The sequence below is a fragment of the Gorilla gorilla genome, chromosome 20 (genome assembly GCF_029281585.2).
Source record: "Gorilla gorilla gorilla isolate KB3781 chromosome 20, NHGRI_mGorGor1-v2.1_pri, whole genome shotgun sequence".
In the NCBI taxonomy this organism is placed as follows: Eukaryota; Metazoa; Chordata; class Mammalia; order Primates; family Hominidae; genus Gorilla; species Gorilla gorilla.
The window spans coordinates 21,113,515-21,139,896 of NC_073244.2; the positions used below are offsets into that span (position 1 = coordinate 21,113,515).

At 48.5% G+C, this 26,382-nt stretch overlaps 1 protein-coding gene across 2 annotated transcripts in view; it reads right to left on the reverse strand.

Annotated features, from left to right (window-relative positions):
- The window catches only part of LOC115933039 (sortilin-related receptor-like), a 224,638-nt gene that overhangs the window by 180,996 nt on the left and 17,260 nt on the right, over window positions 1–26,382 (reverse strand). For both annotated transcript variants that reach the window (XM_055372001.2, XM_055372000.2), the window contains exons 6-11: window positions 19,867–20,013; window positions 16,327–16,414; window positions 11,640–11,715; window positions 8,575–8,701; window positions 4,509–4,685; window positions 1,313–1,480 (exon numbers count right to left, since the gene is read on the reverse strand). In XM_055372001.2, the coding sequence (XP_055227976.1) occupies window positions 1,313–1,480; window positions 4,509–4,685; window positions 8,575–8,701; window positions 11,640–11,715; window positions 16,327–16,414; window positions 19,867–20,013 (783 nt within the window). The remainder of the gene's footprint in view (window positions 1–1,312; window positions 1,481–4,508; window positions 4,686–8,574; window positions 8,702–11,639; window positions 11,716–16,326; window positions 16,415–19,866; window positions 20,014–26,382) is intronic.

Below are 26,382 nucleotides of genomic sequence, written 5' to 3' on the forward strand. Positions count from 1 at the left end.
CGGCTGATTTTTGTATTTTTAGTAGAGATGGGGTTTCACCATGTTGGCCAGGCTGGTCTCAAACTCCTGACCTCAGGTGATCCACTGGTCTAGGCCTCCAAAAGTGTTGGGATTACTCACCGTGCCCAGCTTTATTTACTTTACATACATGCACACACACACACACACACACACACACACACATTATAAGAATATATCCATATTCTTGTACTTTTCAATTTTGTTACTATGGGCTTGTATTACTTAGTAATTTTCAAAAATGTTTTGTACTATTTTAAAATATGTTTACACAGAATGTTAGTGGTATGTATGGGAACGATTACAAGAGGTCATGTAGCACGATGTTTCCTGTATATATACGTGTAACAAGATAACCCTATTTAAAAAGTTTACACACAGAGCAAAAAGACTTGAAAAAAATACAAAACCTCTAACCAGTGGAATGTGTGTAACTGCTTCCATTTTTCTTTTTCATGTTTTTCTTAATCTATATGCCCCCGATGGGGATGTGTTAGTTTTAAAATCAGGGGAAACAGCTGGTTGTGGTGGCTCACGCCTGTAATCCCAGCACTGCAAGAGACCCAGGCGGGCAGATCACTTGAGGTCAGGAGTTCGAGACCAGCCTGACCAACATGGTGAAACCTCGACTCTACTAAAAATACAAAAAGTTAGCCAGGCGTGGTGGTGCGCACCTGAAATCCCAGCTACTTGGGAGGCCAAAGCAGGAGAAGTGCTTGAACCCGGGAGGCGGAGGTTGCCTCCGCCTCTCAGTGAACTGAGATCATGCCACTGCACTCCAGCCTGGGCAACAATAGCGAAACTCCACCTCAAAAAAATAAAATCAGGGGGAGAAAAAAAAGAGCCAGTGTGTACCCATTACCACAACTGCCCTATAAAAAGAACACAGGAACTATTTCCTATCATGTTAAGGTGTTGTGGCAATTTTCTGACCCCTCTACCCACAGACACCTCTGCAAGTAAGAAAATGCAGCCTGCTAGGTCACAGGCAATGTCTTGGGGTGGGATTCCCCGCTAAGAAGCCAGCCCTGTGACTTAATCAGGAAGAGAGGCCTCCCTTGGCCATGCAGAGGCAATGAGGTTAACTCTGCACGGAGGACTTACCCCTATAAAGACAAGTACAAGACGGCTGTCTTAGGAAGGCTTCCAAGACAAGCATGAGAAATGTGTTCTTTAAAGTCCAATTAAAAACAAAGAAAGCCAGAGAAAGTAAAGGACTCCTAAAGGGGACACGTTCTGACTTAACCAAAGGGCGAGACGGCCCAACACCAAGCCCCGCCCCGCCAGCAGGCACCTTGTTCTTCAGCATCCCCTTGGGGCCAATCACATTTTCAAAGATGTGTTTTCCCACATGGGCATCCACTGCTGAGAGGGGATCATCGAAGAGGTAAATGTCAGCGTTGGAGTACACGGCCCAGGCCAGGCTCATGCGCTGCTTCTGGCCCCCAGACAGGTTCACGCCCTGGGGAGAGACATACACAGGAGTGGGTTTCCTGGGAAATCTTGAGACTCACGATACGTAGAAGCAGGCCGAGTGTGGTGTGATCCCAGAACTTTGGGAGGCCAAGGTGGAAGGACTGCTTGAGGCCAGGGGTTTGAGACCAGCCTGAGCAATATAGGGAGACCCTGTCTCTACCAAAAAAAAAAAAAAAAAAAGAAAGAAAAGAAAAAATTAGCCAAGCCTGCTGACGTGCGCCTGTAGTTCCAGCTATTCAGGAGGCTGAGTGGGAAGATGGCTTGAGCCCAGGAGTTTGAGGCTGCAACGAGCTATGGCTGGGCCACTGCACTCCAGCCTGGGCGACAGAATGAGACCCTGTCTCTTTAAACAAGAAAGAAAGAAAGGCATAGAGCCTGCTCAGGACACAGCAGGTCCCGGGTGAAGGCCCTGCAGAGCTGCACCCACCTCCTCTTCTTTAAGTTTGATGCTGAAGGCATGAGGTCACGCCTGCACAAACCTGGAGCCAGGCCCCAGCTCCACCACCACCAAGGATGGGATCACAGGCACAGGGTTTAGCCCCACCTGTCAACTGGGCAAAAGAGAAAACCTGAGTCTCCCGTGAGGTGCTGAGCAGGGGACCTGGCGCACAGCGAGTGCTCAGCGAAGGGTGGCTGACGGCACCAAATCATGTTGACCAGTGGGAAGGCCCTGATCCCTTAGTCTCATGGAAGGCGCTGGTGGACGTGGTCATATTATTGTTACTGCTGCTGTTGGTGACAGCTGCCGTGTTTGCCAGCTTACTCTGGATCTGTCACTGTCCGGCAAAGCCACATATAGGTGAAGCAAGGCTCCGGCCTGGGGACGCTGAAATCCAGCCCACATCCCAGTCACCAGGAGGAAAGACAATGCATGGACCAGCAGCAGCGCCAGCTCCCAACATGACAGACAAGCCAACGTCGTTTCCCTATTTGGCTGGAAATCACAGGTTACTGCCCAGCCCCTCCTGAGATGCCTGCCCTGACTCCTATGCACTGAGGTGGGGTCCTGGCAGCCGCGTGCCTTCTTTTTGTTTTTGGAGACAGAATCTCACTCTGTCGCCCAGGCTGGAGTGCAGTGGCACAACCTCGGCTCACTGTAATCTCCGCTTCCCAGGTTCTCCTCTCACCTCAGCCCCCTAAGTGGCTGGGACCACAGGTGCACGGCACCATGCCTGGCAACTTTTTGTATTTTTAGTAGCGGTGGGTTTTCACCATGTTGCCCAGGCTGGTCTCGAACTCCTTGACCTCAGGCAATCCTCCCACCTTGGTCTCCCAAAGTGCTGGGATTATAGGCGTGAGCTACCGTGCCCGGCCAATAACTCATTTTTTATTTCCAAGGAGCTGCAGACTTATCTCAATTTTTAAACATCATTCACCACGTAAGAAAGCCGACAGAGCCCCTGGCTTGTAACTAAAAACAGAAATGGGCCAGTGCTTTGCACTCTTGATCTTCCAAGAGGGGACACACCAGACGACCACCACGGGGTGCCAGAGCAAAGTGGCCAGGCAAGCAGCAGGGGAGGCACCCCAGGCCTGGAAGGCTCAGACCAAGGTGTGGAGGTGGGCAGGGGCTGAGGGTTGCTGTGAAGCAGCAGGAAAACCTGGGGGATGGAGCACAGCAGGAGGGAGGGTCTGCAGTGGTGAGAGGCAGAGAATGGCCCTTTTAGAGATGACAAAATGAGCAGGTAACAACATGGACACAGGAACCATGCTCTCTGCAGCTCTGTGGCTGTGTGGCCTCAGGTAAGTCACTTGGCCTCTCTGTGCCTCCTTTTCCTCAATGATTACCTAGGTATAACAACAAATTCCACCCATGGGCTGGCTGTGAGGAAGAATTACATGTAAAATGTTTAGCATAGTTCCCAACATACAGAAAATACTCAAGTTATGGGCCAGGCGAGGTGGTTAACATCTGTAATCCCAGCATTGTGAGAGACAGAGGTGGGCAGATCACCTGAGGCCAGGAGTTCAAGATCAGCATGGCCAACACAGCGAAATCCCATCTCTACTAAACATACAGAAATCAGCCGTGCATGGTGGCAGGGGCCTGTAGTCCCAGCTATTCAAGAGGCTGAGGGAGGAGAATCACTTGAACTCAGGAGGCAGAGGTTGCAATGAGCCAAGAGTGTGCCACTACACTCTAGCCTGGGCGACAGAGAGAGACTCTATTTCAAAAAAAAAAAAAAAGAACTTTGAGAGGCTGAGGCCAGCCGATCACTTGAGGTCAGGAGTTAGACACCAACCTGGCCAACATGGTGAAACCCTGCCTCGACTAAAAATACAAAAATTAGCCAAGTGTGGTGATATGCACCTGTAATTCCAGCCCCTCAGGAAGCTGAGGCAGGAGAATCACCTGAACCCGGGAGGCAGAGGTTGCAGTGAGCTGAGATCGTGCCACTGCACTCCAGCCTGGGCAAGAGAGCGAGACTCCATCTCAAAAATAAATAAATAAATAAAAAGAAAGAAAGAAAAGAAAGAGAAAATGCTCAGTAAGTGTTAGCTATTGTGCTATTTTCAGTATTATGACTATCTTGACAGGGACTGTGAACATCTGAATCATCGACTCCCCTCCTCCCAACAGCATGCCCTCTGTCATGTGACTCTGCAGTCATGTGACCACAAAGGTAGAATGTACTTCCTTCTTGGTCCCTTGCCTTTGAGCTTGGCCAAGTGACTTGCTTTGTGAGTAGAAGGGACAGTGTACTTTAAGGGACATTGCATGCTTTTTGGGGGGCCTATCTTGGGCCTCTGCTGCCACCATGAGAAGAGCCCCCCTTTGGAAAGCTGTGGACCCCTCACCCCGGTCCCCAGCAAAAGCTCTGTAAGGGAGACCTGAGCCACACCCACAGCCTGGACCCAAGTTCAGCTGGCCTGCAGAGTGCAGCAGAGCCGCCCAGCTGAGCCCTGCCGGGTCAGCTGATAGCAGCAGACTCACAGACCACTGAGATTGTGAGAGCATTTGTTACACAGCAACAGCTGACTGATTCAGGGGCCAACATCCAACCTATACAGACCTTCTCACCAATCTCTGTCCGATCCTCGCTGGGCAGGATTTCCAGGTCTGGGAGGAGGGCACAGGCCTGTATCACGGACCTGTAATATGGTTCCTCCAGCTGACATCCAAAAAGGATGTTTTCTCGGAGAGAATCATTCTGAATCCAGGCCTGCTGTGGCACATAGGCCACGGAGCCCTAAGTTGCAAATGGAGAACGAGGTGAGACAGACACACAGACAGATCTGATCAACGAGACAACAGCTGGCCCACCCGCCTGCTAGGAGGGCCTCACTTCGCAAGTCATTTTCATCACAACTATTGCTTTGGCAAGAGGGAAACTGACTCACAAAGGACAACAGATGCCAGGGCTGGGATCAGAACCCACAGCAGGTGAATCACTGACTCCAATATCAGGAGTCAAAGAGTTGATATCCTCGTTGATAAGATTACAGTTATTTACTTAGTAGCTAGCTATTAACTCAATGCCTACAGCGGTGATCAAAACCCCTGCTTCCAAAGAGTGGAAGTCCCTCACGTGACGGAAAACTACTTGATTACAGTTACGGTGGACGCGAAGATAAAAAGATATATGACACTTTTTAAGAGTCTAACTTGACTAGGCGCGGTGGCTCATGCCTGTAATCCCAGCACTTTGGGAGGCCGAGGCAGGCAGACTGCTTGAGGTCAGGAGTTCAAAGCCACCCTGGGCAACATAGAGAAATCCCATCTCTAAAAAAAACAGAAAAATTAGCCAGGCATGGCACTGTGCATCTGTAGTCCCAGCTACTTGGGAGGCTGAGGTGGGAGGATCACCTGAGCCCAGGAAATGGAGGTACCACGAGCTGAGATTGCACCGTGCCACTGCACTCCAGCCTGGACCACAGAGCAAGATCCTGTCTCAAAAAAATTAAAAGACTGACCTAGTTTGGGACATCCGGAAAGGATCTTTGAGGAAATATCCTTGCTAAAAATTGAAGCAAAGACTCCTATATCAAAGCATCCATTTCAAAGGCTTATTTTTATTTCCATATGTCAGGTATCACAAACAGCATGAGAATAAAGGCTAGAGTAAGGATATTTGTTTCGTGTATTTTGCTAATGAAAATGCTGAGGTAGTTAATTCTCTATATATTTACTATGTTTGTAGAAACAAAATCTTGCCATGTTGCTAAGCCTGGTCTCAAACTCCTGGCCTCAAGCAATCCTCTTGCCTTGGCCTCCTGAAGTGCTGGGATTATAGGCATGAGCCATCATGCTCAGCTCAAACATATGTTTAGACAAGAACCAAAAAGTGAAGAATGAGTCACTTTCATGAGGAGAAGAGGGAAGAGCATTCAAGTCCGAGGGAACAGCACATGCGAAGGCCTGGAAGTGAAAAGTACTTGGCACATTCAAGGAACGGAAAGGCCAGTGTGACAGGAACATCGATCAACCCTGTGAGGGAACAACTGGCAGAAAACACACCAGGGACAGCAAGGGGGCCTATAGGTGGTGGGGAGCATGGGCTTTATCAGAAGGGCAAGGGGAACCCCTGAAGATTTTTTTTTTGACACAAAGCCTTGCTGTCGCTCAGGCTGGAATACCGTGGCAAGATCTCAGCTCACTGCAATCTCTGCCTCCGGGCTCAAGGGATTCTCCTTCCTCAGCCTCCTGAGTAGCTGGGACTAAAGGCGCACACCACCAGGCCCACTAATTTTTGTATTTTTAGTAGAGACGGGGTTTCGCTATGCTGGTCAGGCTGGTCTCAAACTCCTGACCTCAGGTGATCAACCTGCCTCAGCCTCCCAAGTGCTGGGATTACAGATGTGAGCCACCGCGCCCAGCCAGAAGATTCTTGAATAAGGGAATTCTAGAGAGGGCAAAGCTGACAGCAGGTCCCAGGTACCCTCATTCTTACTCTAAATTCTCAAATAATTAACCTGCTGACTTGAATATCCTAACTTTTAAAAAGCCAAAATGTCAACAGTGGTGCCTTACCATAGAACCCACAGAAAATTCAGACATAATATACACAAACCACACCGACTAAAACATTTGGGAAAAGATAAATATTTTATATACATTTCTAGCACTCCCCTTACCTAGGCAAAACAACCAATAATAAATAATCATCTGGCCTGAAATGCTAATAGTGCCAGGATAGCAGAAAGCTGGGGTTAAGGAAACAGAAAGCAATGTGGATCCCATCCGGATTTGGAATTTTCTTCCATTAATCTAGCTCTCATGGTTCATTCCTCTTATTTTATGGCAGGAACTTGAAAGTAATGATAAAACATTTCTTAAAACAACAGTTAAAAGTCATTAATTTGGACCCAATCACAATGTATACTTTCTAAAGGCATTGTATAATCAAAGAAAGGGTTTTGCTCTGAAATAAAAACAATGTCATAAACTAGACCAGGAGCGGTGGCTCACGCCTGTAATCCCAGCACTTTGGGAAGCCGAGATGGGGAGATCACCTGAGGTTAGGAGTTCTAGACTACCCAGGTCAACATGGTAAAATCCCGTCTTTACTGAAAATACAAAAATTAGCTGGGTGCAGTAATGGCGGGTGCCTATAATCCCAGCTACTCAAGAGGCTGAGACAGGAGAATCGGTTGAACCCAGGAGGCAGAGGTTGCAGTGAGTCAAGATCACACGACTGCACTCCAGCCTGGGCAACAAAAAAAACTCTGTCTCAAAAAAACCCACAACAACAAACAACGTCATAAACTTGACATTCCCAAAGGCAGATTCCAAGAGACAAATGTGCAGTTGCACAGACACTAAAGAGGTGTGGACAAGTACACCTGGGACACAAAAGGTTAAACAGTTAATAGATTTTTTCTCCTTGCAGGACTTGTCAGAGCCTTTAATTTGCTAATGTTTACTGTAAGTCTCCAAGAGGGAGGGGGCTGGAGTATGCATTATTTCCCACGCTTGTTTGAGCCTGGGGTTCTTTATCGCCCAAATGTCCTGCAAGATGAGCTGGCTGCAGACCACACTCCTGGAAATGCTGGTAGCAAAACTTCCAGGGACGTATTGTTACACTAGGAAAAGGCCTTCATGGGGAGTGAACTAAACGCAAACAAAGGCTGTTGATTTCCAGTGGGGATTATTTGTAAATGAGCCTCTTAAGCTCACTCCTGGGGAATTTCAACTTACTTCAAAGTACACTGTGTATTTAAAAGCAGTAAAACTGCAGTCTTTTTAGCTCCATATTAAGAATTCGACACTAAAAATTTAAACTGTTCCCTTTAAAAAATGTTCTAAGAAAATATTCCAACCACATAAACATTTTTGTTTTGTTACATTTATAAGAATAGATACTCAGAGATCCATAAAGATAAAGAACAATCCAAAAAGACCCAAACAGACCAAGAGACACTCAGTGACAGGCAGAGACGCAAGGGAAGGAGACACAGGCTGCGTACCAGGGAGTCTTCATGTGTCTACTAAGTATTTATTAAGCGGCCAAATGCGGTGACTCACACCTGTAATCCCAGCACTTTGGGAGACAGAGGTGTGCAGATCACTTGAGATCAGGAGTTTGAGACCAGCCTGGCCAACATGGTAAAACACCGTCTCTACTAAAAAAATATAAAAATTAGCTGGGCATGGTGGCGCATGCCTGTAATCCTAGCTATTCGGGAGGCTGAGGGAGAATCGCTTGGACCCAGGAGGCAGAGGCTGCAGTGAGCCGAGATCACGCCACTTCACTCCAGCCTGCGGGACAGAGCCTGACCCTGTCTCAAAAAATAATAATAATAATAATAATGATAATAATAATAATAAAATAACAGCTTAATAAGGAGGTAACAAAATAAATATTTATTAAGTGCCTACTATATACTGGGCACTATTTTAAGTGCTGGGAGACAGATGGAAATAAATGATACCAAAATCCTGCCTTCTAGGACAGCACGGAACAGAACAGAAAGAACGAGAGAGAAAGAGACAGTGGAAAGATACAGGAGGAGGAGGAGAAGAGACGTTGCTGCTTTCACTTCTGGCACAGGGACAGTCAAAAGAAACACCATCATTTCTGAGCTTTTCCTCAGACCACCAGCTTCCCCACTGCCCCTCCCCGCTGGTCCTCATCCTACCTTGATAGCCACGTGCCCCTCCACTTTGTCCATCTCAGCCAAGAGGGCTGAGAGCAGGGACGACTTTCCGCAGCCCACCTGGCCCACCACGGCCACCAAAGCACCTTCGGGGATGGAGAAGGTGATGCTGAAACGACACAACACACCTGGCTCAGCCACGCTGAATGAGGCCTGCCGGGCTAATGCCCATGGCCACCGAGCCTCAATTTACCCCAAGTAGATAAAGAGAAAGACAGACAAAAGGCAAGACTGTACTAAACACTGAAGGCCTCAACATTCCTTCCACTTCTACTGCTGAGTTCAGTTCAGTGACCTGTCTCAGGGGGCCTCCAGGTGGGAGGTAGGTGACAGGTGTCCCTTAGAGAAGAGAGGCACGGAGTAACCTGAGGGATCCTGTCACAGTGGGCTTCTGGAACAGTTTTTGCCCCTCGGAGAGGCAGGAACTTCACTGGGGGCATGATGCAAGGTCTGAAAGGAGAGGACACCTCAAGACAAACTGGGGCCAGGCACGGTAGCTCATGCCAGTGCTGGTAATCCCAGCACTCTGGGAGGCCAACACAGGCAGATCACGAGGTCAGGAGCTCGAGACCAGCCTGGCCAACATGGTGAAACCCCGTTTCTACTGAAAATATAAAAATTAGCCAGGCGCGGTGGCAGGGCCTGTGGTCCCAGCTACTCAGGAGGCTGAGGCACAAGAATCACTTGAACCCAAGACGCGGAGGTTACAGTGAGCTGAGATCGTGCCACTGAACTCCGGTCTGGGCAAGAGCGTGAGACTCTGTCTCAGAAAATAAATAAACCAAAAAACTCTGACAGAAAAGCAGGCGTGTCCCACACACAGAAACATGGGGAGAGCCGGAGAAAGGTGTAAAGGGGTGAAGGCACAGGGTGTGTAACCAGGGATGCGATGGCACTGAGGTAGGTAGTGGCCAGACCTGGGAGCACCTTGAAATATGCCCTGGAAGGACGCTGTGCTACGACACCTGAACTCTGCCAGCCGGGAGCCACCAAAGGGTTGAAAAGGGAAACGCGTATGAATAAATCTGAGTTGAATTTCAGGAAGATGTCTCTATTGAAATCATCCTTTAACGAACAGCAGAAAGCAAAATAAAATAAGCTCAGCATTCTCCCAGCAAGAACGGCTGTCAATGGGGCAGGTCAACCCCAGGCCACTCCCACTGCTGACGGCACCTCCAGAGCAGGGTTTCCATCCTCCCAGGGAAGGGAGGGCACATCCAAACCTTTGCTGGACTCACTTATATGGAATGTGCTTTTATTTTTTATTTACCTGTATTTAGTTACTTAAGTATTTATTTATTTTTTTTTTTTGAGACAAGAGTCTCACTCTGTGGCCCAGGCTGGAGTACAGTGGCTCAAATCTTGGCTCACTGAAAACTGTGCCTCCCAAGGTTCAAATGATTCTTGTGCCTCAGCCTCCCAAGTAGCTGGGATTACAGGCGAGCGCCACCACATCCAGCTAACTTTTGTGTTTTTAGTACAGATGGGGTTTCCCCACGTTGGCCAGGCTGGTCTCGAACTGCTGACCTCCAGTGATCTGCCCGCCTCAGCCTCCCACAGTGCTGGGATTACAGGCATGCACCACCATGCCCAGCTAATTTTTTTATTTTTAGTAGTGACAGGGTTTCACCATGTTGGCCAGGCTGGTCTCAGACTTCGGACTTCAGGTGATGTGCCCACCTTGGCCTCCCAAAGTGCTGGGATTCTGTGCTTTTTAACTGCCACCTTTCTGATTTCAGAGTATTAGTGGAAATGCTGATAGTCGTTGCTGTCACTGATTGTTTCATTCTTATGACACTGCTGCGTGGTGACACTCATCAGGCTTTTTGTTCCTGTGCTGGGAGGGGAAAGGATTATGAGGCCTGAGTGGGCAGGAAGCCCAGTGAGACAGTACCTGCCACTGTCCACGTGAGACTGAAATATTCTTACAGGCTGATGAGAGAAAAGGGTTAGAGAAAGGTTCTGGGGGCTCATGGGGGGAAGGTAACTGAACAGGAAAACCACTGGGTCAGGAAAGGGACACAGATACAGATTAGTTGTGCAGCTCAACAAGACAGAACAGCTACAATTGAAGCAGGCAGGATTTAAGTTAGACATAAGGAAGAACTTCCTAAGCATGCAGTACCCCCATGAATTTTCAAGGCAGGCTTCCTACAGATTCTTTTCTCTGGAGAGTTTCTCTCCTTCATGATAAAATACAGCAGTGATTTGGCTACCCAGGCATGAGCTAAACCTCTAAAAGGGTCCCATCACCCTTGTGTTTTGCGGATTCCTTAAGGGGGCCTAAAAAGCTGTTGATCAAGGCCTCTGGTCAGAAAAAAATGAGAGGTGCTTGACAAGTTGCCTGGGGATAAGGTCAATTTCCTAGACTTCATGTGCTTTGGAAAGGTAAGGACTGTAGGGTGTGGGGTGCCAGATAGAAAGCTGGCAAGAAAGGGTGAGCTGGGCAGCTGAGGGGCACTGGAGTTCAGCAGCATCACAGCCTCTGACTGAGACTGGCCAATCAGCACACTCAGTGTCTGAAGGCATAGTGATTGCCTCACAGAGGGCACAGGACCCAATCTGTGTCAATAAGAAGCAGGCAGTTCTCCTAACAGTGGGATACACAGTGGGAGCTGTTGGGACCATTTACCATCACAAGTGGAGAGGATGCATGAGGATAAAGCAGACCAGGAGAAAGTGAAACAAAGAAAATATGAAGAAAGTTCCGATGGCAGAGTCCCTGGATCACACCGCACCTGAAAGTAGAACCTCCTCCCAGTTATGCGAGCCAAGAATCTCCTGTATTGTCTAAGTCTAGCTGTCCAAGGCTGCTGTAACTTACAATCACAGGGAACCCTCTGTGCTAGGCATCTGTGTCTGCTTCTCACGACAGCCTAAGCAGGTGTATCTGCACCCACTGTCCAGATGGGTAAGCTAAGTCTTAGAAAGGCAAAGTGAGTTGTTCAAGGTCACAGAGAGGGAACACGGTGGGAATTCGAATCCACGTTTGACAAAAGCCCTGTGGCTCTCTCCACGCCATCACGTGTGTCCACGTCCCGGCTTACCCATTCAGTGTGGGTGGGTCGCTCCTGGCCCAGGTGAATGTGGCATTCCTCACGGTGATGCTGTTCGTGCCCCCGCCTACAAAGCACAGAGACATGTCAGGCACAGGCTGAGCTGTGGGACTCCACATCAACAGAACGCTCTCTTTCTCTGCTTGAGTGGTTCAACCCCAGACGCTTGGCACGAATGGCGCTAGGCATTATTATCTGGTGGCATCAGCCACAGGTTCTGAAAGAAGAAACTCAACCTGCAGTTTTGGAGGCAGCCCCAGACCCAGAAAGCAGAAGGAAACTTCAAGAAGCTTTGTCCTTGTAAGATGGGGTTGCGCCATCTGGACGATCATCTCGGGAGATCACTGCAGAGGCGGGGGCCGCATGACAATTACTCAATGCTCTCGATGCCCTGGCCCTTCTCAGGCAGGTTCGGGGCAGCTCCAGCTGGGAGGGCCGAGCAGTGGCCAAGGTCAGTGGGAAACAGCTGGCGTCCACATGCAAACCTCTCTCCACTGGGGTGGCCAGCATCAGACCGCTGGGCCCTCCTTGAGGTTCAAAGGGAGGTCGTTCACCCTTCTCCCCACGTCCTCTATCTGTCTTCCTCCCCCAGCCACACCACCCTACACACAGCACATCACAGCAGGTGGATCTTTCTAAAACATCCATCACGATAAACTCAAAAAAAGAGGATACGGAACAGGAAATGTGGTATGAGGGCACAGGGAAGGGGAGAGTGTTGGAGACAAGACACATGTTAACTGATTCCATGTTTCTGTCTTCTTCTGAGACAGGATCTGGCTTCTGCACCGAGGCTAGAGCGCAGTGGTGCGATCTCGGCTCACTGCAACCTCCATCTCCCAGGCGCAGGCGATTCTCCCACTTCAGCCTCCTGAGCAACTGGGACTACAGGATGTGCACCATCACACCCAGCTAATTTTTTTTTGTATTTTTTGTAGAGATGGGGTCTTGACATGTTGCTCAGCCTGGTCTCGAACTCTTAGCCTCAAGTGATCTGCTTGCCTCGGCCTTCCAAAGTGCGGGGATTACAGGCATGAGACACCATGCCCGGCCAGCTCCACACTTCTAAAGCTCCTAGCACCTCTGTCTTCTTTTACTCTTCTTCCTGTTATTTTCCTTTTACTTCATGTCTCTCACTTAAAACAAAAGCAGGCCAGTCGCAGGGGCTCATGCCTGTAATCCCAACACTTTGGGAGACCGAGGCGGGCAGATCACCTGATGTCAGGAGTTCGAGACCAGCCTGGCCAACATGGTGAAACCCCGTATCTACTAAAAATACAAACATTAGCCAGGTGTGGTAGCGCATGCCTGTAGTCCCAGCTACTTGGGAGTCTGACACAGGAGAACCGCTTGAAACCAAGGCAGAGGTCGCAGAGAGCCAAGATCGTGCCACTGCACTCCAGCCTGGGCAACAGAGTGAAACTCTGTCTCAAAAAAAAAAAAAAAGAAAAAGAAAAAGAAAAAACAGAAAAGCAGCTCTCTGAATTATGAGCCACCTTAAGACCATCTAGAGATAATACAGGAGTATTTTTTGTTTAAGTTGTCAAATGAAGAAATAACTTCCTCCATGCACCAAAAAAACAAAAAACCTACAGAGAGAGGAAGGTGCTGGTTAACCTAGATTAACTTTCTCCCTCAGCTCTTCTAAAAGAGTGGACATGGAATGAGGAAACTGGGAGTTGCTATTTAAGCAATTTAAGAAAAGCCACTGGAGAGAGAGAGGTTGCAGAGAACGGTTAGCTTGGGAGCTGGGAGCAGCCAAGGGGGCCCCCACTGGCTAGAGCGTGCTAAACATTCCAGGAAGTCCAACCACCTAGGAGGCCACTATTAGGGCAGGAAGGAGGGGCTGGGGTGCAGGTGGCACCCGGGGGCCTAGGGGTTTCCTGATGCTTGCATTGAGCTGTGAACAACTTCAGTAGCAAGAAACCACCCCCCGCCCACCGCCGGCCACCTCAAATTTCAGACTGTGTTTAGCAGACAAATTTGACCCCAGAGTAGATGGAATCATTGCCTTATGATGTGAGGGGATGTGGGACACTGGGACAGCAGAAACCAGATGACCACAGCCCAGGGGTGTTGGGAGGAAGAGTTCAGCATCCACTTGGGCCACAGTTCTCAACTGGAGGCAACTGTGTCCCTCAAGGCACATCTGGCAATGTCTGGAGCCATTTTTGGTTGCCAAAATTGGGGTGGACACTACTGTATCTAATGGGTAGAGTCCAGGGTTGCTGCTCAACATCCCACAGTGCACAGGACAGTCCCCAACCACAAAGAACAATGTGTCTCCAGATGTCAGTAGCGCCCAGGATAAAAAACCCCACACCAGGGGGCTGAGCTGAAGACGCTGAGACCATCTCACTCAGACCAGAGACGTGACAACTCCCAGGATCTCTTTATCATCTTCTATGCACCAGGTGCCGTGTCAAACGTGTCAAATGTTTAGGTGCCACTAAAGATACCTGAGCGCCTGCGAGGTGCCAGACACAGCTCACGCGGTATAACCGACGTTTACACACATTTAATCTTCTGACATTGGACTCTGGAGCCAGACTGTACGGGTTTGAATCCTGGGGCTACCACTTCGTACCTGGGTAGCCACAGGCAAGTTAGTTAACTTCTCTGTGCCTTCGTTTGTTTCTTTTTTGAGACAGGGTCTCACTCTGACACCCAGGCTGGAGTACAGTGGCATGATCATAGCTCACTATAGCCTTGAACTCCCGGGCTCAGCCAATCCTCCTGCCTCAGCCTCTCAAGTAACTAGGACTACAGGTGCACCACCATGCCTGGTGAATTTTTTAATTTTTGTAGAGATGAGGTCTCACTACATTACCCAAGGTGGTCTCAAACTCCTGGCCTCAAGCAATCCTCCAGCCTTGGCCTCCCAAAGTACTAGGATTATAGGTACGAGCCACTGCACCCAGCCTGTGCCTCACTTTTTCATCTGTAAAATACAGCTGACAATCATGCAATCAACTTCAGAGGGCTGCGGTGGGGTGTCTATGAGGCAGTGCACACAGGGCACTTCTCACAATGCTTGGCACATAGCAGGTGCTCAGTAAATCTCAGTGAGGCAACACCCTATGGCCAGGAAGAGCATGGACTCTACCGATGGGCTGTGGGTGTGAATGCTGGTTCTTCTTTTCATCAGCTGTGCAATCTCCGGCAAGTTTCAGAGACCAGTTTCTTCATCTGGAAAATGGGGGTTTCCATCACCCTCCTCCAGGGGTACCATGGTGAGTAATGGACAAGTTGGGACATTGACATCCTTGGAACGGAATGTGCATGACAGAGGCTTTATAAGTGAACGTGTCACTGCACTTAGTGCCATTAATATTTATTATTATTATATTATTTTTTTTTTTTTTTGAGATGAAGTCTCACTCTTTGCCCTGGCTGGAGTGCAGTGGCGCGATCTTGGCTCACTGCAACCTCCGCCTCCTGGGTTCAAGTGATTCTCCTGCCTCAGCCTCCTGAGTAGTTGGGATTACAGGTGCCCAACACCATGTCCAGCTAATTTTTGTATTTTCAGTAGAGACGGGGTTTCACCATGTTGGCCAGGCTGATCTCAAACTCCTGACCTCAAGTGATCCACCTGCCTCAGCTCCCCAAAGTGCTGGGATTACAGGCGTGAGCCACTGTGCCCGGCCTAATATTTATTATTAAGTGCCTAGAGAGATGGTTACAAACAACATCCCTGGCTCAGGGGGATGGGCTGGGAAACGATAAATTAACAAGCTACAAAACAAACAAACCTGCCAATAAAAATGCATGGCCAGGTGCAGTGGCTCACATCTGTCATCCCAGCAATTTGGGAGGCTGAGGCAGAGGGATCCTTGAGCCCAGCAGTTCAAGACCAACTTGAGGAACAAAGCAAGACCTTGTCTCTCCAAATAAAAAAATTTAATATTGAAAAAAAAAAAAGGCCAGGAGAAGTGGCTCATGCCTATAAGCCCAGCACTTTGGGAGGCTAAGGCAGGTGGATTGCTTGAGCTGAGGAGTTCGAGACCGGCCTGGACAACATGGTGAAACCCTGTCTCTACAAAACATACCAAAATATTATCCAAGTATGGTGCTGTGTGTGCCTGTAGTTCCAGCTACTTGGGAGGCTAAGGTCAGAGGATCACCTGAGCCCGCGAAATCAAGGCTGCAATGACAGCTGTGACTGCGCCACTGCACTCCAGCCTGGGAAACGGAATGAGACCCTGTCTCAAAAAAAAAAAAAATAATCCAAGTAACACTCAGCCAAAGAAAGGTACTTTTGTTTCCCTGATCTAGATAAAACTGAGGCTCAGACCTAAGTCTACACAGCTTGTGGGTGATGGAGGCTGGCCAGCCTCCAGAGTTCTCATTTAGCCCAGAACAGAATCAAGGTCAAAGCCTTGGAAAGTGACTCCCAGGGGGAAGCCTCAAGCAGCTGCTGCCCCTCAGCAAGAAAACAAAAATGCAAGTGCAAGTTCACCCTCCTGGGAAGTGTGAGACAGGACAGAAGCCCAGGAGGCCAGGCTTCCCTTCCCTTCTGCAGGCTCTGCAGAACCCTTGTGCCACGGGGTCTCGCAGACAAGCAGCTGGGCAGAGTCAAACCTGAGGGCAGCCAAGGGAAAGAAATGCAAGTAGGGAGGACCCAGTGGGAGATGGGAAGGTGGTCACTTCCAGAAGCCAGGACCGAACACACACATACCATCTTTGACAGGCTGTCGCTCGATGCTGTCAGGTTCCAGCTCCTCATGGGAGAGAAAGATCCTCAGGCGTTTCAGGGAGACACTTGCCTATACAGAGAGCAATGGCAGGGGAGAGTTATTTTTAAAAAGCATTTTTGCAAAACCAACCAAGGTTAACTTTCAAGGGTTTCCCTGGGTGTGGAGGGGCACACACCCTCCCTTATTTCTGAAGGTCCCACATTTCTTAGAACCAGTGTATACTTTAGAATTAAACAAAACAAAACAAAACAAAAAAAGAAACAGGTTTTGGTTCTGCTTTGTTTTAAAAGCCCACAAAGGGTATTTCAGAAAAAATGGGCGAATGGCTGGGCGCGGTAGCTCAAACCTGTAATCCCAGCACTTTGGGAGGCCGAGGCAGGCAGATCACTTGAGGTCAGGAGTTTGAGACCAGCCTGGCCAACATGGTGAAACCCCGCCTCAGCTAAAAAAAAAAAAAAAAAATACATAAAATTAGCCTGGCGTGGTGGCACGCACCTGCAATCCCAGCTACTCGGGAGGCTGAGGCAGAAGAATCACTTGAACCTGGGAAGGCAGAGGTCGCAGTGAGCCAAGATCATGTCACTGCACTCCAGCCTGGGCGACAGAGTGAGGCTCCATTTCAAAAAATAAATAAATAAAAATAAAAACAAAAGAAGACAAGGGCAGAGGCCTGGTGGAAAAGGGACTCTGGAAACGTAACAGCAAATGCAACAGAGCCAATTCAAACAGCCCAATGGGACAGGCATTTCTGAGATACTCCAGAAAACTTGGATATGGGCTGAGTATTATTGTAAAAACTTACTGTTAGTTTGCTTAGACATGATGATGGTATTACATTATGTAGGAAGAAATGCATGCTGAAATATTTGTGGGTAGAATGTAAGGGGTCTGAGATTTGCTTTAAAATTATTCAGCAAATAAAGGAAAGAATGAAGGGATAGATAGCAGAGTTTAGCATCAAAAACAAATGAAGGGAAAGAGGGACAAGGGAGGGATACTGAAAAAGAATGAGATAAATCAACTGTGGCAAAATGTTTTGGGTTTTTTTGTTTGTTTTTGAGACGGAGTCTCGCTCTGTCACCCAGGCTGGAGTGCAGCGGCGCAATCTCAGCTCACTGCAAGCTCCACCTCCCGGGTTCACAACATTCTCCTGCCTCAGCCTCCCGAGTAGCTGGGATTACAGGCACCTGCCACCACACCTGGCTAATTTTTTTGTATTTATAGCAGAGACAGGGTTTCACCGTGTTAGCCAGGATGGTCTCAATCTCCTGACCTCGTGATCCACCCACCTCAACCTCCCAAAGTGCTGGGATTATAGGCATGAGCCACTGCGCCCAGCCTTGCTTTCTTTATTTGAGACGACAGAGTCTTGCTCTGTTGCCCAGGCTGGAGTGCAGTGGTGCAAACATAACTCACTGCAGCCTCAAACTCCTAGGCTCAAGCGATCCTTCTGCCTCAGCCTCCCATGTAGTCACTGCAGGCGTGCACCCCACACCCATTTTGTTATTTTTTGTAGAGTAGGGGTCTCATTGCCCAGGCTGATTTTGAACTCCTGGGCTGAAGCAATCCTACCACCTCAGCCTCCCACAGTGCTGGGATTACAGGTGTGAGCCACTGTGCCCAGCCAAAAAATGCCGACGTTGAATCTGAGTGATGTGTACACGGGGTTCATGTTGTATTATTTCCTTTCTTGGAGACTGAGTCTCAGTCGCCCAGGCTGGAGTGCAGTGGTGCAATCTCAGCTCACTGCAACCTCGGCAACCTCCACCTCCCGGGTTCAAGCGATTCTCGTGTCTCAGCCTCCAGATTAGCTGGGATTACAGGCACCCACCAACACATCTGGCTAATTTTTATATTTTTAGTAGAGACAGGGTTTCCCCATGTTGGCCAGGCTGGTCTCGAACTCCTGACCTCAGCTGATCTGCCCGCCTTGGTCACCCAAAGTGCTGGGATTGCAGGTGTGAGCCATCATGCCTGGCTTTTTTTTTTTCTTTTTCTTTTTTTTTTTAATGCCAGCTTACAAGCTTTAAGCTATTCTACTTCTGTGTACACTTGACATTTTTCATAATAAAATGGATTTTTTTGTTTTGGACAAAGCCTGCAATCAGTGTTGTACTACCAAATTTTAAGGTTGATTTGCCTATGTAGTTAAAATGGAGTTTTCCAAAGGGATGTTCGCAATGCTCGGAAAAAGAATGTGAAAATAGTGCAGAAAAGTGACAGGAGCTTCCAGTAGTGCCCAAGTGTGACAAAATAGAAAGCCACCCCTCCTTACACAGTCAATGGCAGGAATTTTAGAGATTCTACAGGGTCTACATTGTTTTTAAAAAATAAAAACAAAAAACCAAAAAAAAACAGGGTCTTACTCCCTTCACCCAGGCTGGAGTGTAGTGGTGTGACTATGACTCACTGCAGCCTCAACTTCCCAAGATCAGCTGATCCTCCCACCCCAGCCTTCTGAGTAGCTGGGAGTACAGGGGCACACCACCATGCCTGGCTAATTTTCAAATATATATATATATATATACACACACATATATATATACACACATATATATATACACACATATATATATACACACATATATATATACACACATATATATATACACACATATATATATACACACATATATATATATACACATATAGACATATATATATATATATTTTTTTTTTTACATACAGGGTTTTACCATATTGCCCAGGCTAGTCTCAAACTCCTGGGCTTAAGAGATCCACCTGCCTTGGCCTCCCAAAGTGCTGGGATTACAGGCATGTGCCATCATGCCCGGCCGTAAGGTTGGAGTTTTTCTTTTTTTTTTTTTTTTAATTTTGAGACGGAGTTTTTGCTGTGTCACCCCGACTGGAATGCAATGGCACGATCTTGGCTCACTGCAACCTCTTCCTCCTGGGCTCAAGCAATTCTCCTGCCTCAGCCTTCCGAGTAGCTGGGATTACAGGGACCCGCCACCACACCTGGCTAATTTTTGTATTTTTAGTAGAGATGAGGTTGCACTATGTTGGCCAGGCTGGTCTCGAACTCTTGACTTCAGGTGATCTACCCGCCTCAGCCTCCCAAAGTGGTGGGATTACAGGCATGAGCCACCGCGCCCGGCTGTAAGGTTGGGGTTTCTCAAAGAGTGGGTGGTCAAGACCTATCAGTGGGTTGTAAAATCAATCAAGTCAGACAACAGCTACATTTTTGAAAAAAAGGATAGGAATGGCAGAGGAATAGGCTGAAGAGAACAGAGTATTTTGGAAAGATTCTTCCAGAGCATGGGAAAGCCCTGCTGCATTAAACTCGATTCATATACTCAAGTGCGAGTTCTCTGTCAAGAAGTCAAATGTGTTTTCTTTCTTTCAGGCATGACCAGACAAAAGCATGGCAGCCTTTGTCCGGGCCTCATGGAGCCCGACCGAGAGTGTGATCTAGAGGCTGCGCTCGGGGGCGCTTCCATGCTTTTGTGGCCTAGAACCCCAAGGCCCCCTCTCGGAAGTCGACCCAGCTTCCCCCGTACCTGCACGATGCTGCTGATGACCATGGGAAGAATGTTCAGGGGAAACCGGAGGATGCTGAACAAGGCCAAAGACACGAAGGCTGTCTGGGCATCCAGGATGTTGTTCTCGTCAACGGTCACGTAGACGGCAAACGTGCACAGGGCCACCTGCAAGCAGAACGCCCAGTGCTGACTGCTGTGCCCTGAGTGAGAGTCATCACCCTAGGAGCAGTGACAGGCCCTAGAGAAGTGCTCGGGCCCTCCCCAGGTGGCCACAACTGACCAGCTGCTGGAGCTCATGGAAAAACCTGGGGCAGTATCTGGAACATAGCAGGTGCTCACTAAACACTCCGGGAATGAACTGGATAAATCAACGACCAGGAGCCGAAAGAGCCGGCCTCTCCCATCAACTTTCTCAGCGATGTACTAGAGGGGCATTCTTAGTATTCGTCAAAAGCACCAAGCACAATCCCCAAGCCAGGCCTTTGCCCCTGCCGTTTCCTCTGCCTGAAACCATCTTCCATCTAGGTGGCCACCTGACTCCTCCCTCTCACCATTCAAGGGAGCTGCCTCTCCCACTCTACCCAAATAGCCCTGCCATCTGGCCATCGGCCCATGTATTTTCAGGGTCTCAGCACTGCCATTTCATTGTCACTTCCTGGAAGGTCATACAGCTTAAAAATAAAAACCATACACTTTGCCATATTTCCGCTGTGGGACCCTGGTTGAGTTATTTCACCTCTCCAGGCGAGCCCCTATTTTCTCATCTATAAAATGGAAGTCATGATAGGCTTTTAAGGGCTGTTGGCACTTATGTAGGGTGCTTATTTGCACAGGGCCCAAGCACAGTAAAACTCAACAGATGGCAGCTGTTTTTATTTCTTGTTAGAAGATATGGTCCAAATTCCCTAGATCATTCTTCCAAGGAATCTATTAATGTGGTCACACAAGCGAGAGCCCGGTCCCACGGGAAGCCAGAGCTGGTTCGTGTTCTGGCTCTGACATTAACAAGACAGATGACGCTGAGCCATGGCACAGAAATTTTCCAGGCTCCGATGTCAAGAGGGAGGCAAGGTGCTCGAAACGACAGGGACACATGATCCCTGGGTGCAGTGGTGCAATCATGCATGGCTCACCACAGCCTCGACCTCCCGGGCCCAAGCATTCCTCCCACCTCAGCCTCCCGAGCAGCTAGGACTACAGGCGCATACCACCATGCCCGGCTAATTTTTTTATTTTTGTAGAGACAGGGTCTCCCTATGCTTCCTAGGCTGTTCTCGAACACCTGGGCTCAGGCCATCTGCCTGCCTCGGCCACCTAAACTACTGGGATTACAGGCATTAGCCACTGCACCCATCCTGGCTCCCATCTTCTAAGCGGTAACGCAACACTGGCATCTTACCTAAAGATACTTTTTTTTTTTTTTTTGAGACACAATCTCATTCTTTTGCACAAAATGGAGAGCAGTGGTGCGATCGCAGTTCACCGCAACCTCTGCCTCCCAGGGTCAAACGATTCTCATGCCTCAGTCTCCAAGCAGCTGGGATTATAGGTGCCCATGACCATGCCCAGCTAATCTTTTTGTATTTTTCTTAGTAGAGATGGGGTTTCGCCATGTTGGTCAGGCTGGTCTTGAGCTCCTGGCCTCAAGTGATCTGTCTGCCTCGGCCTCCCAAAATGCTGGGATTACAGGTATGAGCCACCATGCCCAGCCCAGAGATATTCTTTACTCAAAAGGGTCTACATGTATCTACATGATAGACTTCTCAACCATAAAAAGGAGTGAAATTCTTATACATGCTAAAACATGGATAAACCTTGAAAACATCACGCTAAGAAACCAGTCAGATGGCCAGGCGGGGTGGCTCACACCTGAAATTCCAGCACTTCGGGAGGCTGAGGCAGGCGGATCACCTGAGGTCGGGAGTTCCAGACCAGCCTGACCAACATGGAGAAACTCCGTCTCTACTAAAAATACACAATTAGCCAGGAGTGGTGGTGCATGCCTATAATCCCAGCTACTCAGTAGGCTGAGGCAGGAGAATCACTTGAACCTAGGAGGCAAACGTTGTAGTGAGGCAAGGTCATGCCATTGCGCTTCAGGTGGGCAACAAGGGAGAAACTTCGTCTCAAAAAAAAAAGAAACAGTCAGAAAAGGGCACCTGTTGTTTGATTCCATTTATATGAAATGTCCACAGTAGATAAACAGAGACAGACAGAAAGCAGATTACTGGTTGCCTGGGATGGAATGGAAGATTTGGGGAGCAAGTGGTAACAGGTACAGGGCTTCCTTTTGGGGTAATGAAAATGTCCTGGAATTAGTGGTGACTGTCGTATCATTTATACAAAAAACCCACTGGGTGACCTTCACACCACCTACACAAAAACCCACTGGGTGAGCATCACACCACCTACACAAAAAAACCACTGAATTGCACACTTTTAAATGGTGAATTATACCTCCATTAAAAAAATAAATTTCGATAGGCATGGTAGCCCATGCCTGTAATCCAAATGCTTTGCGAGGCAGAGGAGGGAGGATCACTTGAGGCCAGAAGTTTGAGCTGAGCCAGGGCAAAAAAGCAAGGCTGTGTCTCTACAAAATTTTTTAAAAAATAAGCCAGGTGGCTGGGCTCAATGGCTCATGCCTGTAATCCCAGCATATTGGGAGGCCAAGGCAGGTGGATCACCTGAAGTCAGGAGTTCAAGACCAGCCTGTCTGACAGAGCAAAACCCTGTCTCTACTAAAAATAGAAAAATTAGCCAGGTGTGGTGGTGCGTGCCTGTAGTCCCAGCTACCAGGGAGGCTGAAGTAGGAGAATCACTTTAACCCGGGAGGTGGAGGTTGCAGTGAGCCAAGATTGCACCATTGCACTCCAGCATGTGTAACAGAGCAAGACTCAGTCTCAAAACAATAATAATATTAATAAGTAAGTCAAGCATAGTGGCATGCACCTGTAGTCCTAGCTAGTAGAGAGGCTGAGGCAGGAGAATCATTTGAGCCCAAGAGGTCGAGGCTGCAGTGAGCTATGACTGTGCCCCCGCACCAGCCTGGGTAACAGAGCGAGGCCCCCATCTCTAAACAAGTAATTTTTTAAAAAGTACCTCTCCAAAGTCAACCTACTTTTTAGTATAGAAGTCAAAGTGCTGACTCAGATCCCAAGGCCCAGCTGATTTGTAAAGTCCCTTCCCTGTACCTCATTTGGCCTCATCTGTCACTCTCCCCTCACTCCCACTGTTTCAGCCTCCATGGTTATCCCACCTACGAACGGGCACAGTAATGCCCCAGGGCCTTTGCACATGCTCTTGCTACTCCCTGGTTGGCCTCTTTACCTCCATCAAGTCTTTCCTCAAGTGTCACCTTCTCAGTGAGCTTGGACCACCCTACTTAAAACTGCAAGCCGCCTTTATTACAAAGATCTGACTCTTTTCTTTCTATAGCACTTAGGATGGCTTTCTCTAGCACTAGGATTTATTTATTGTGCCTGTTTTTCCTTGTCTGTTTCTCTCCATGAAAATGAATGTTCCATCACTGGAGATTATTACCTGTAGTATTCACTGCTGTATTGTCAGAGCCTAGGACAGAGCCCAGATCATGGTGCTCAGTGAATGTCTGCTGGGTAGATGATGGATGGGTGGGAGTGGATAAATGGGTGGGGACAGGGTAGGTGAATTTGCCTGAGGGCAGAAGAGCACATCACAGGTGTCTCTTCAGCAGTGAAGCAAACCAGGCCTCAGTCATCTCACCACCAAAACGTACCAGCCCCCTTGGTGAGCCAAGTACCAATCGAAGCTGGCTGCTGGCAGCACAGGGCACACACAGAGAGGAGACAGGACAACATCATGCGGCCCCTTTCAGGTCCATGGTCCTGGCTTCTCCAGAAGGAGGAGGTCATCTAGCCATCCACCCCTCGGTTATTAACTGAGCAACCATCATGCGCTGGGGACTGAGGTGGGCTTGGCAACCCTGAGACGCACAGTCTAGTGGAAGCACAGGCTTTAACAGGTTCCCTACAGGCCGTGTTTGGAAATCCGAAGAGGCTGGTAGGACGGGCACAATGACTGGGGCTCCAGGCAGCAGGAGACTGGAGTTCGCCTTTTAATAGGTGAGGGTCAAGGGTGCAAAAGTCCTTCATACACAGTGAGGAGCACCTGTCCCCTAGGTGCCTTTTCTGAGAAACGTGGAAAACCAATGAATGGAACCCCTACACTCCAGCCCACCCCCTAAAAATCCTGATGCCCTGTGTGCAGTTATCTGCTCTTCCTGCCTACCTGGCATCTATTACTCTGTTTATGGCAACATGCAATTTTCTCTGGGGGAAATGAACTTCTCCCAGTGTCAACCTATGAGCTTCAGCCACAGATGAACCTCCTCCCTCACCCCCTACCTTGGCCCCAAGCCCTGAAAGACATGACCTAGCCCTGGCTGACCCAAGCATCCTATCTCCCTGGCCTCAGTGACTGGCTCAGGAAGAAGCATGTGATCGACCACAACCAATGAGACTCAATCTCATAGCTTTGCAGGAAATATTAGGGGAAAAGAGTAAGATTCTCTGTTCACAGGGGTTGCTGAGGTGACAGGATGATCAGGAAACTGCCAGCTAATAAAGAAACCACCATCAAGAAAGCAGAGTTGAGAGTCAGAGACGTTGTTATTCCCAACATTATCTTGGGAACTCCTAGATCCAGCCATGCCTGGAACCCCATTCATGCTTAAAAGTCTTTTTCTAGACTTTTTAGTTTTGTGACTCAAAAATCCCCCTCTTCTCTTACTCTAGTTGATTTAAGCTAGGTTTCTGTTATTTGCAAGACAGTTCCTTCCTAATTAATATGATTTATTTCAACCTCTCATTCATTCATGTATTTATTCATTTACCTACATACATTTACAGACCATGAACTATTTGCCAAGGTCCCTATGCTTTGCTGGTACAAGCACAAAATGACAAGGTCTGACTGGGCGTGGTAGCTCACACCTGCAATCCCAGCACTTTGGGAGGCCGAGGTGGGCGGATCACTTGAGGTCAGGAGTTTGAGACCAGCCTGGCCAACATGGTGAAACCCCATCTCTACTAAAAAGACAAAAAATTAGCCGGGTGTGGTGGCGCACACCTGTAATCCCAGCTTTTCGGGAGGCTGAGGCAGGAGAATCAGCTGAACCCGGGAGGTGGAGGCTGCAGTGAGCTGAGATTGTGCCATTGCACTCCAGCCTGGGTGGCAGAATGAGACTCCGTCTCAAAAATACAGAAATGTATAAATATATAAATAAATAAAATGACATGGTCATGGCCGTGGCTCCATGTACCCTAGGATATGATCAGCAGAGAACTACAGGACAGATCATTACCATAGAGAATGATGAATTATTCTAACAAAGGGAGATTCAGGGTAAACAGAAGGCAAGAAGCTCACAAATCATCCAAGACAGAAAATGTTAAATATTGACGGCTGCCTGGCGATGCTATTTTAGGAAAGTGCATTAGGTGGACGTGGTAAATGCCAGGTTTGCCATTCCAGAAAAACAGTCCCATCAGTCCCTGGATGGCATCCCTGGCCTTCCCCGGCCTCTGTGTTCCATCACACCTCCCGCTGGGTAAACACCTCATCGTCTTTGAAGCACAGGAATGCACACCAGTGGAAAAAACACTCAGGCACCTTCCAGGGGAACTGAAGGCCACATATTTTATCCTAATGTAGTCAGAGGCTTCGATGCCTCGGCCAGGACAAGGTCTCCCCAGCTGACACCCAGGCCCATCTGTTTCTTGCCAAATAGCTCAACAAACTCTGTCTCTGGAAACTCCGAGAAACTAAATGGCAAGAAAGGTCAAGAAAAGGTTAAGCCGGTAGCCGGGTTCAGTATTTCACATCTGTAATCCCAGCTACTCCAGAGGCTGAAGCAGGAGGATCGCTTTAGCTCAGGAGTTAGAGGTTGCAGTGAGCCGTGATCAAGCCACTGTACTCCAGCCTGGGCAGCAAAACAAGACCCTGTCTCTTTGAAAAAGAAAGAAAGAAAGAAAAAAGAGAAGAAAAGCCAGTCCTGCTCTTAAGCATCTTCTGCTGTGGTTTCCTAATGCGGAACAGGGCAAGAAGTGATAAGCAAAGTTTGCTGACAGCCTGGAAACTGTGGGTTTTGCCAACAAATCCAACGTGCAGAGCAAAAAGCTGTGAGAAAACGCTGCCCATCCCCTCCTAAGCGGGACACAAGGCACAGACCAAACCTCATCACCAGCGCCCTCTGGCTTGTATCTTTTCCTCTAAGACAAGGCCTTTCAAAATGCCATCAAGTCCAGGTGCAGTGGCTCATACCTACAATCCCAGCACTTTGGGAGACAGAGGCAGGCGGATTGCTCGAGCTCAGGAGTTTGAAAACATCCTCAGCAACAAAGTGAGACCCTGTCTCTGCAAAAATTACAGAAATTAGCTGGGCATGGTGGTGCATGCTTGTAGTCCCAGCTGCCTGGGAGGCTGAGGTTGGAGGATCACTTGAGCCTGGGAGGCAGAGGTTGCAGTGAGCCAAGATCATGTCACTGCACTCCA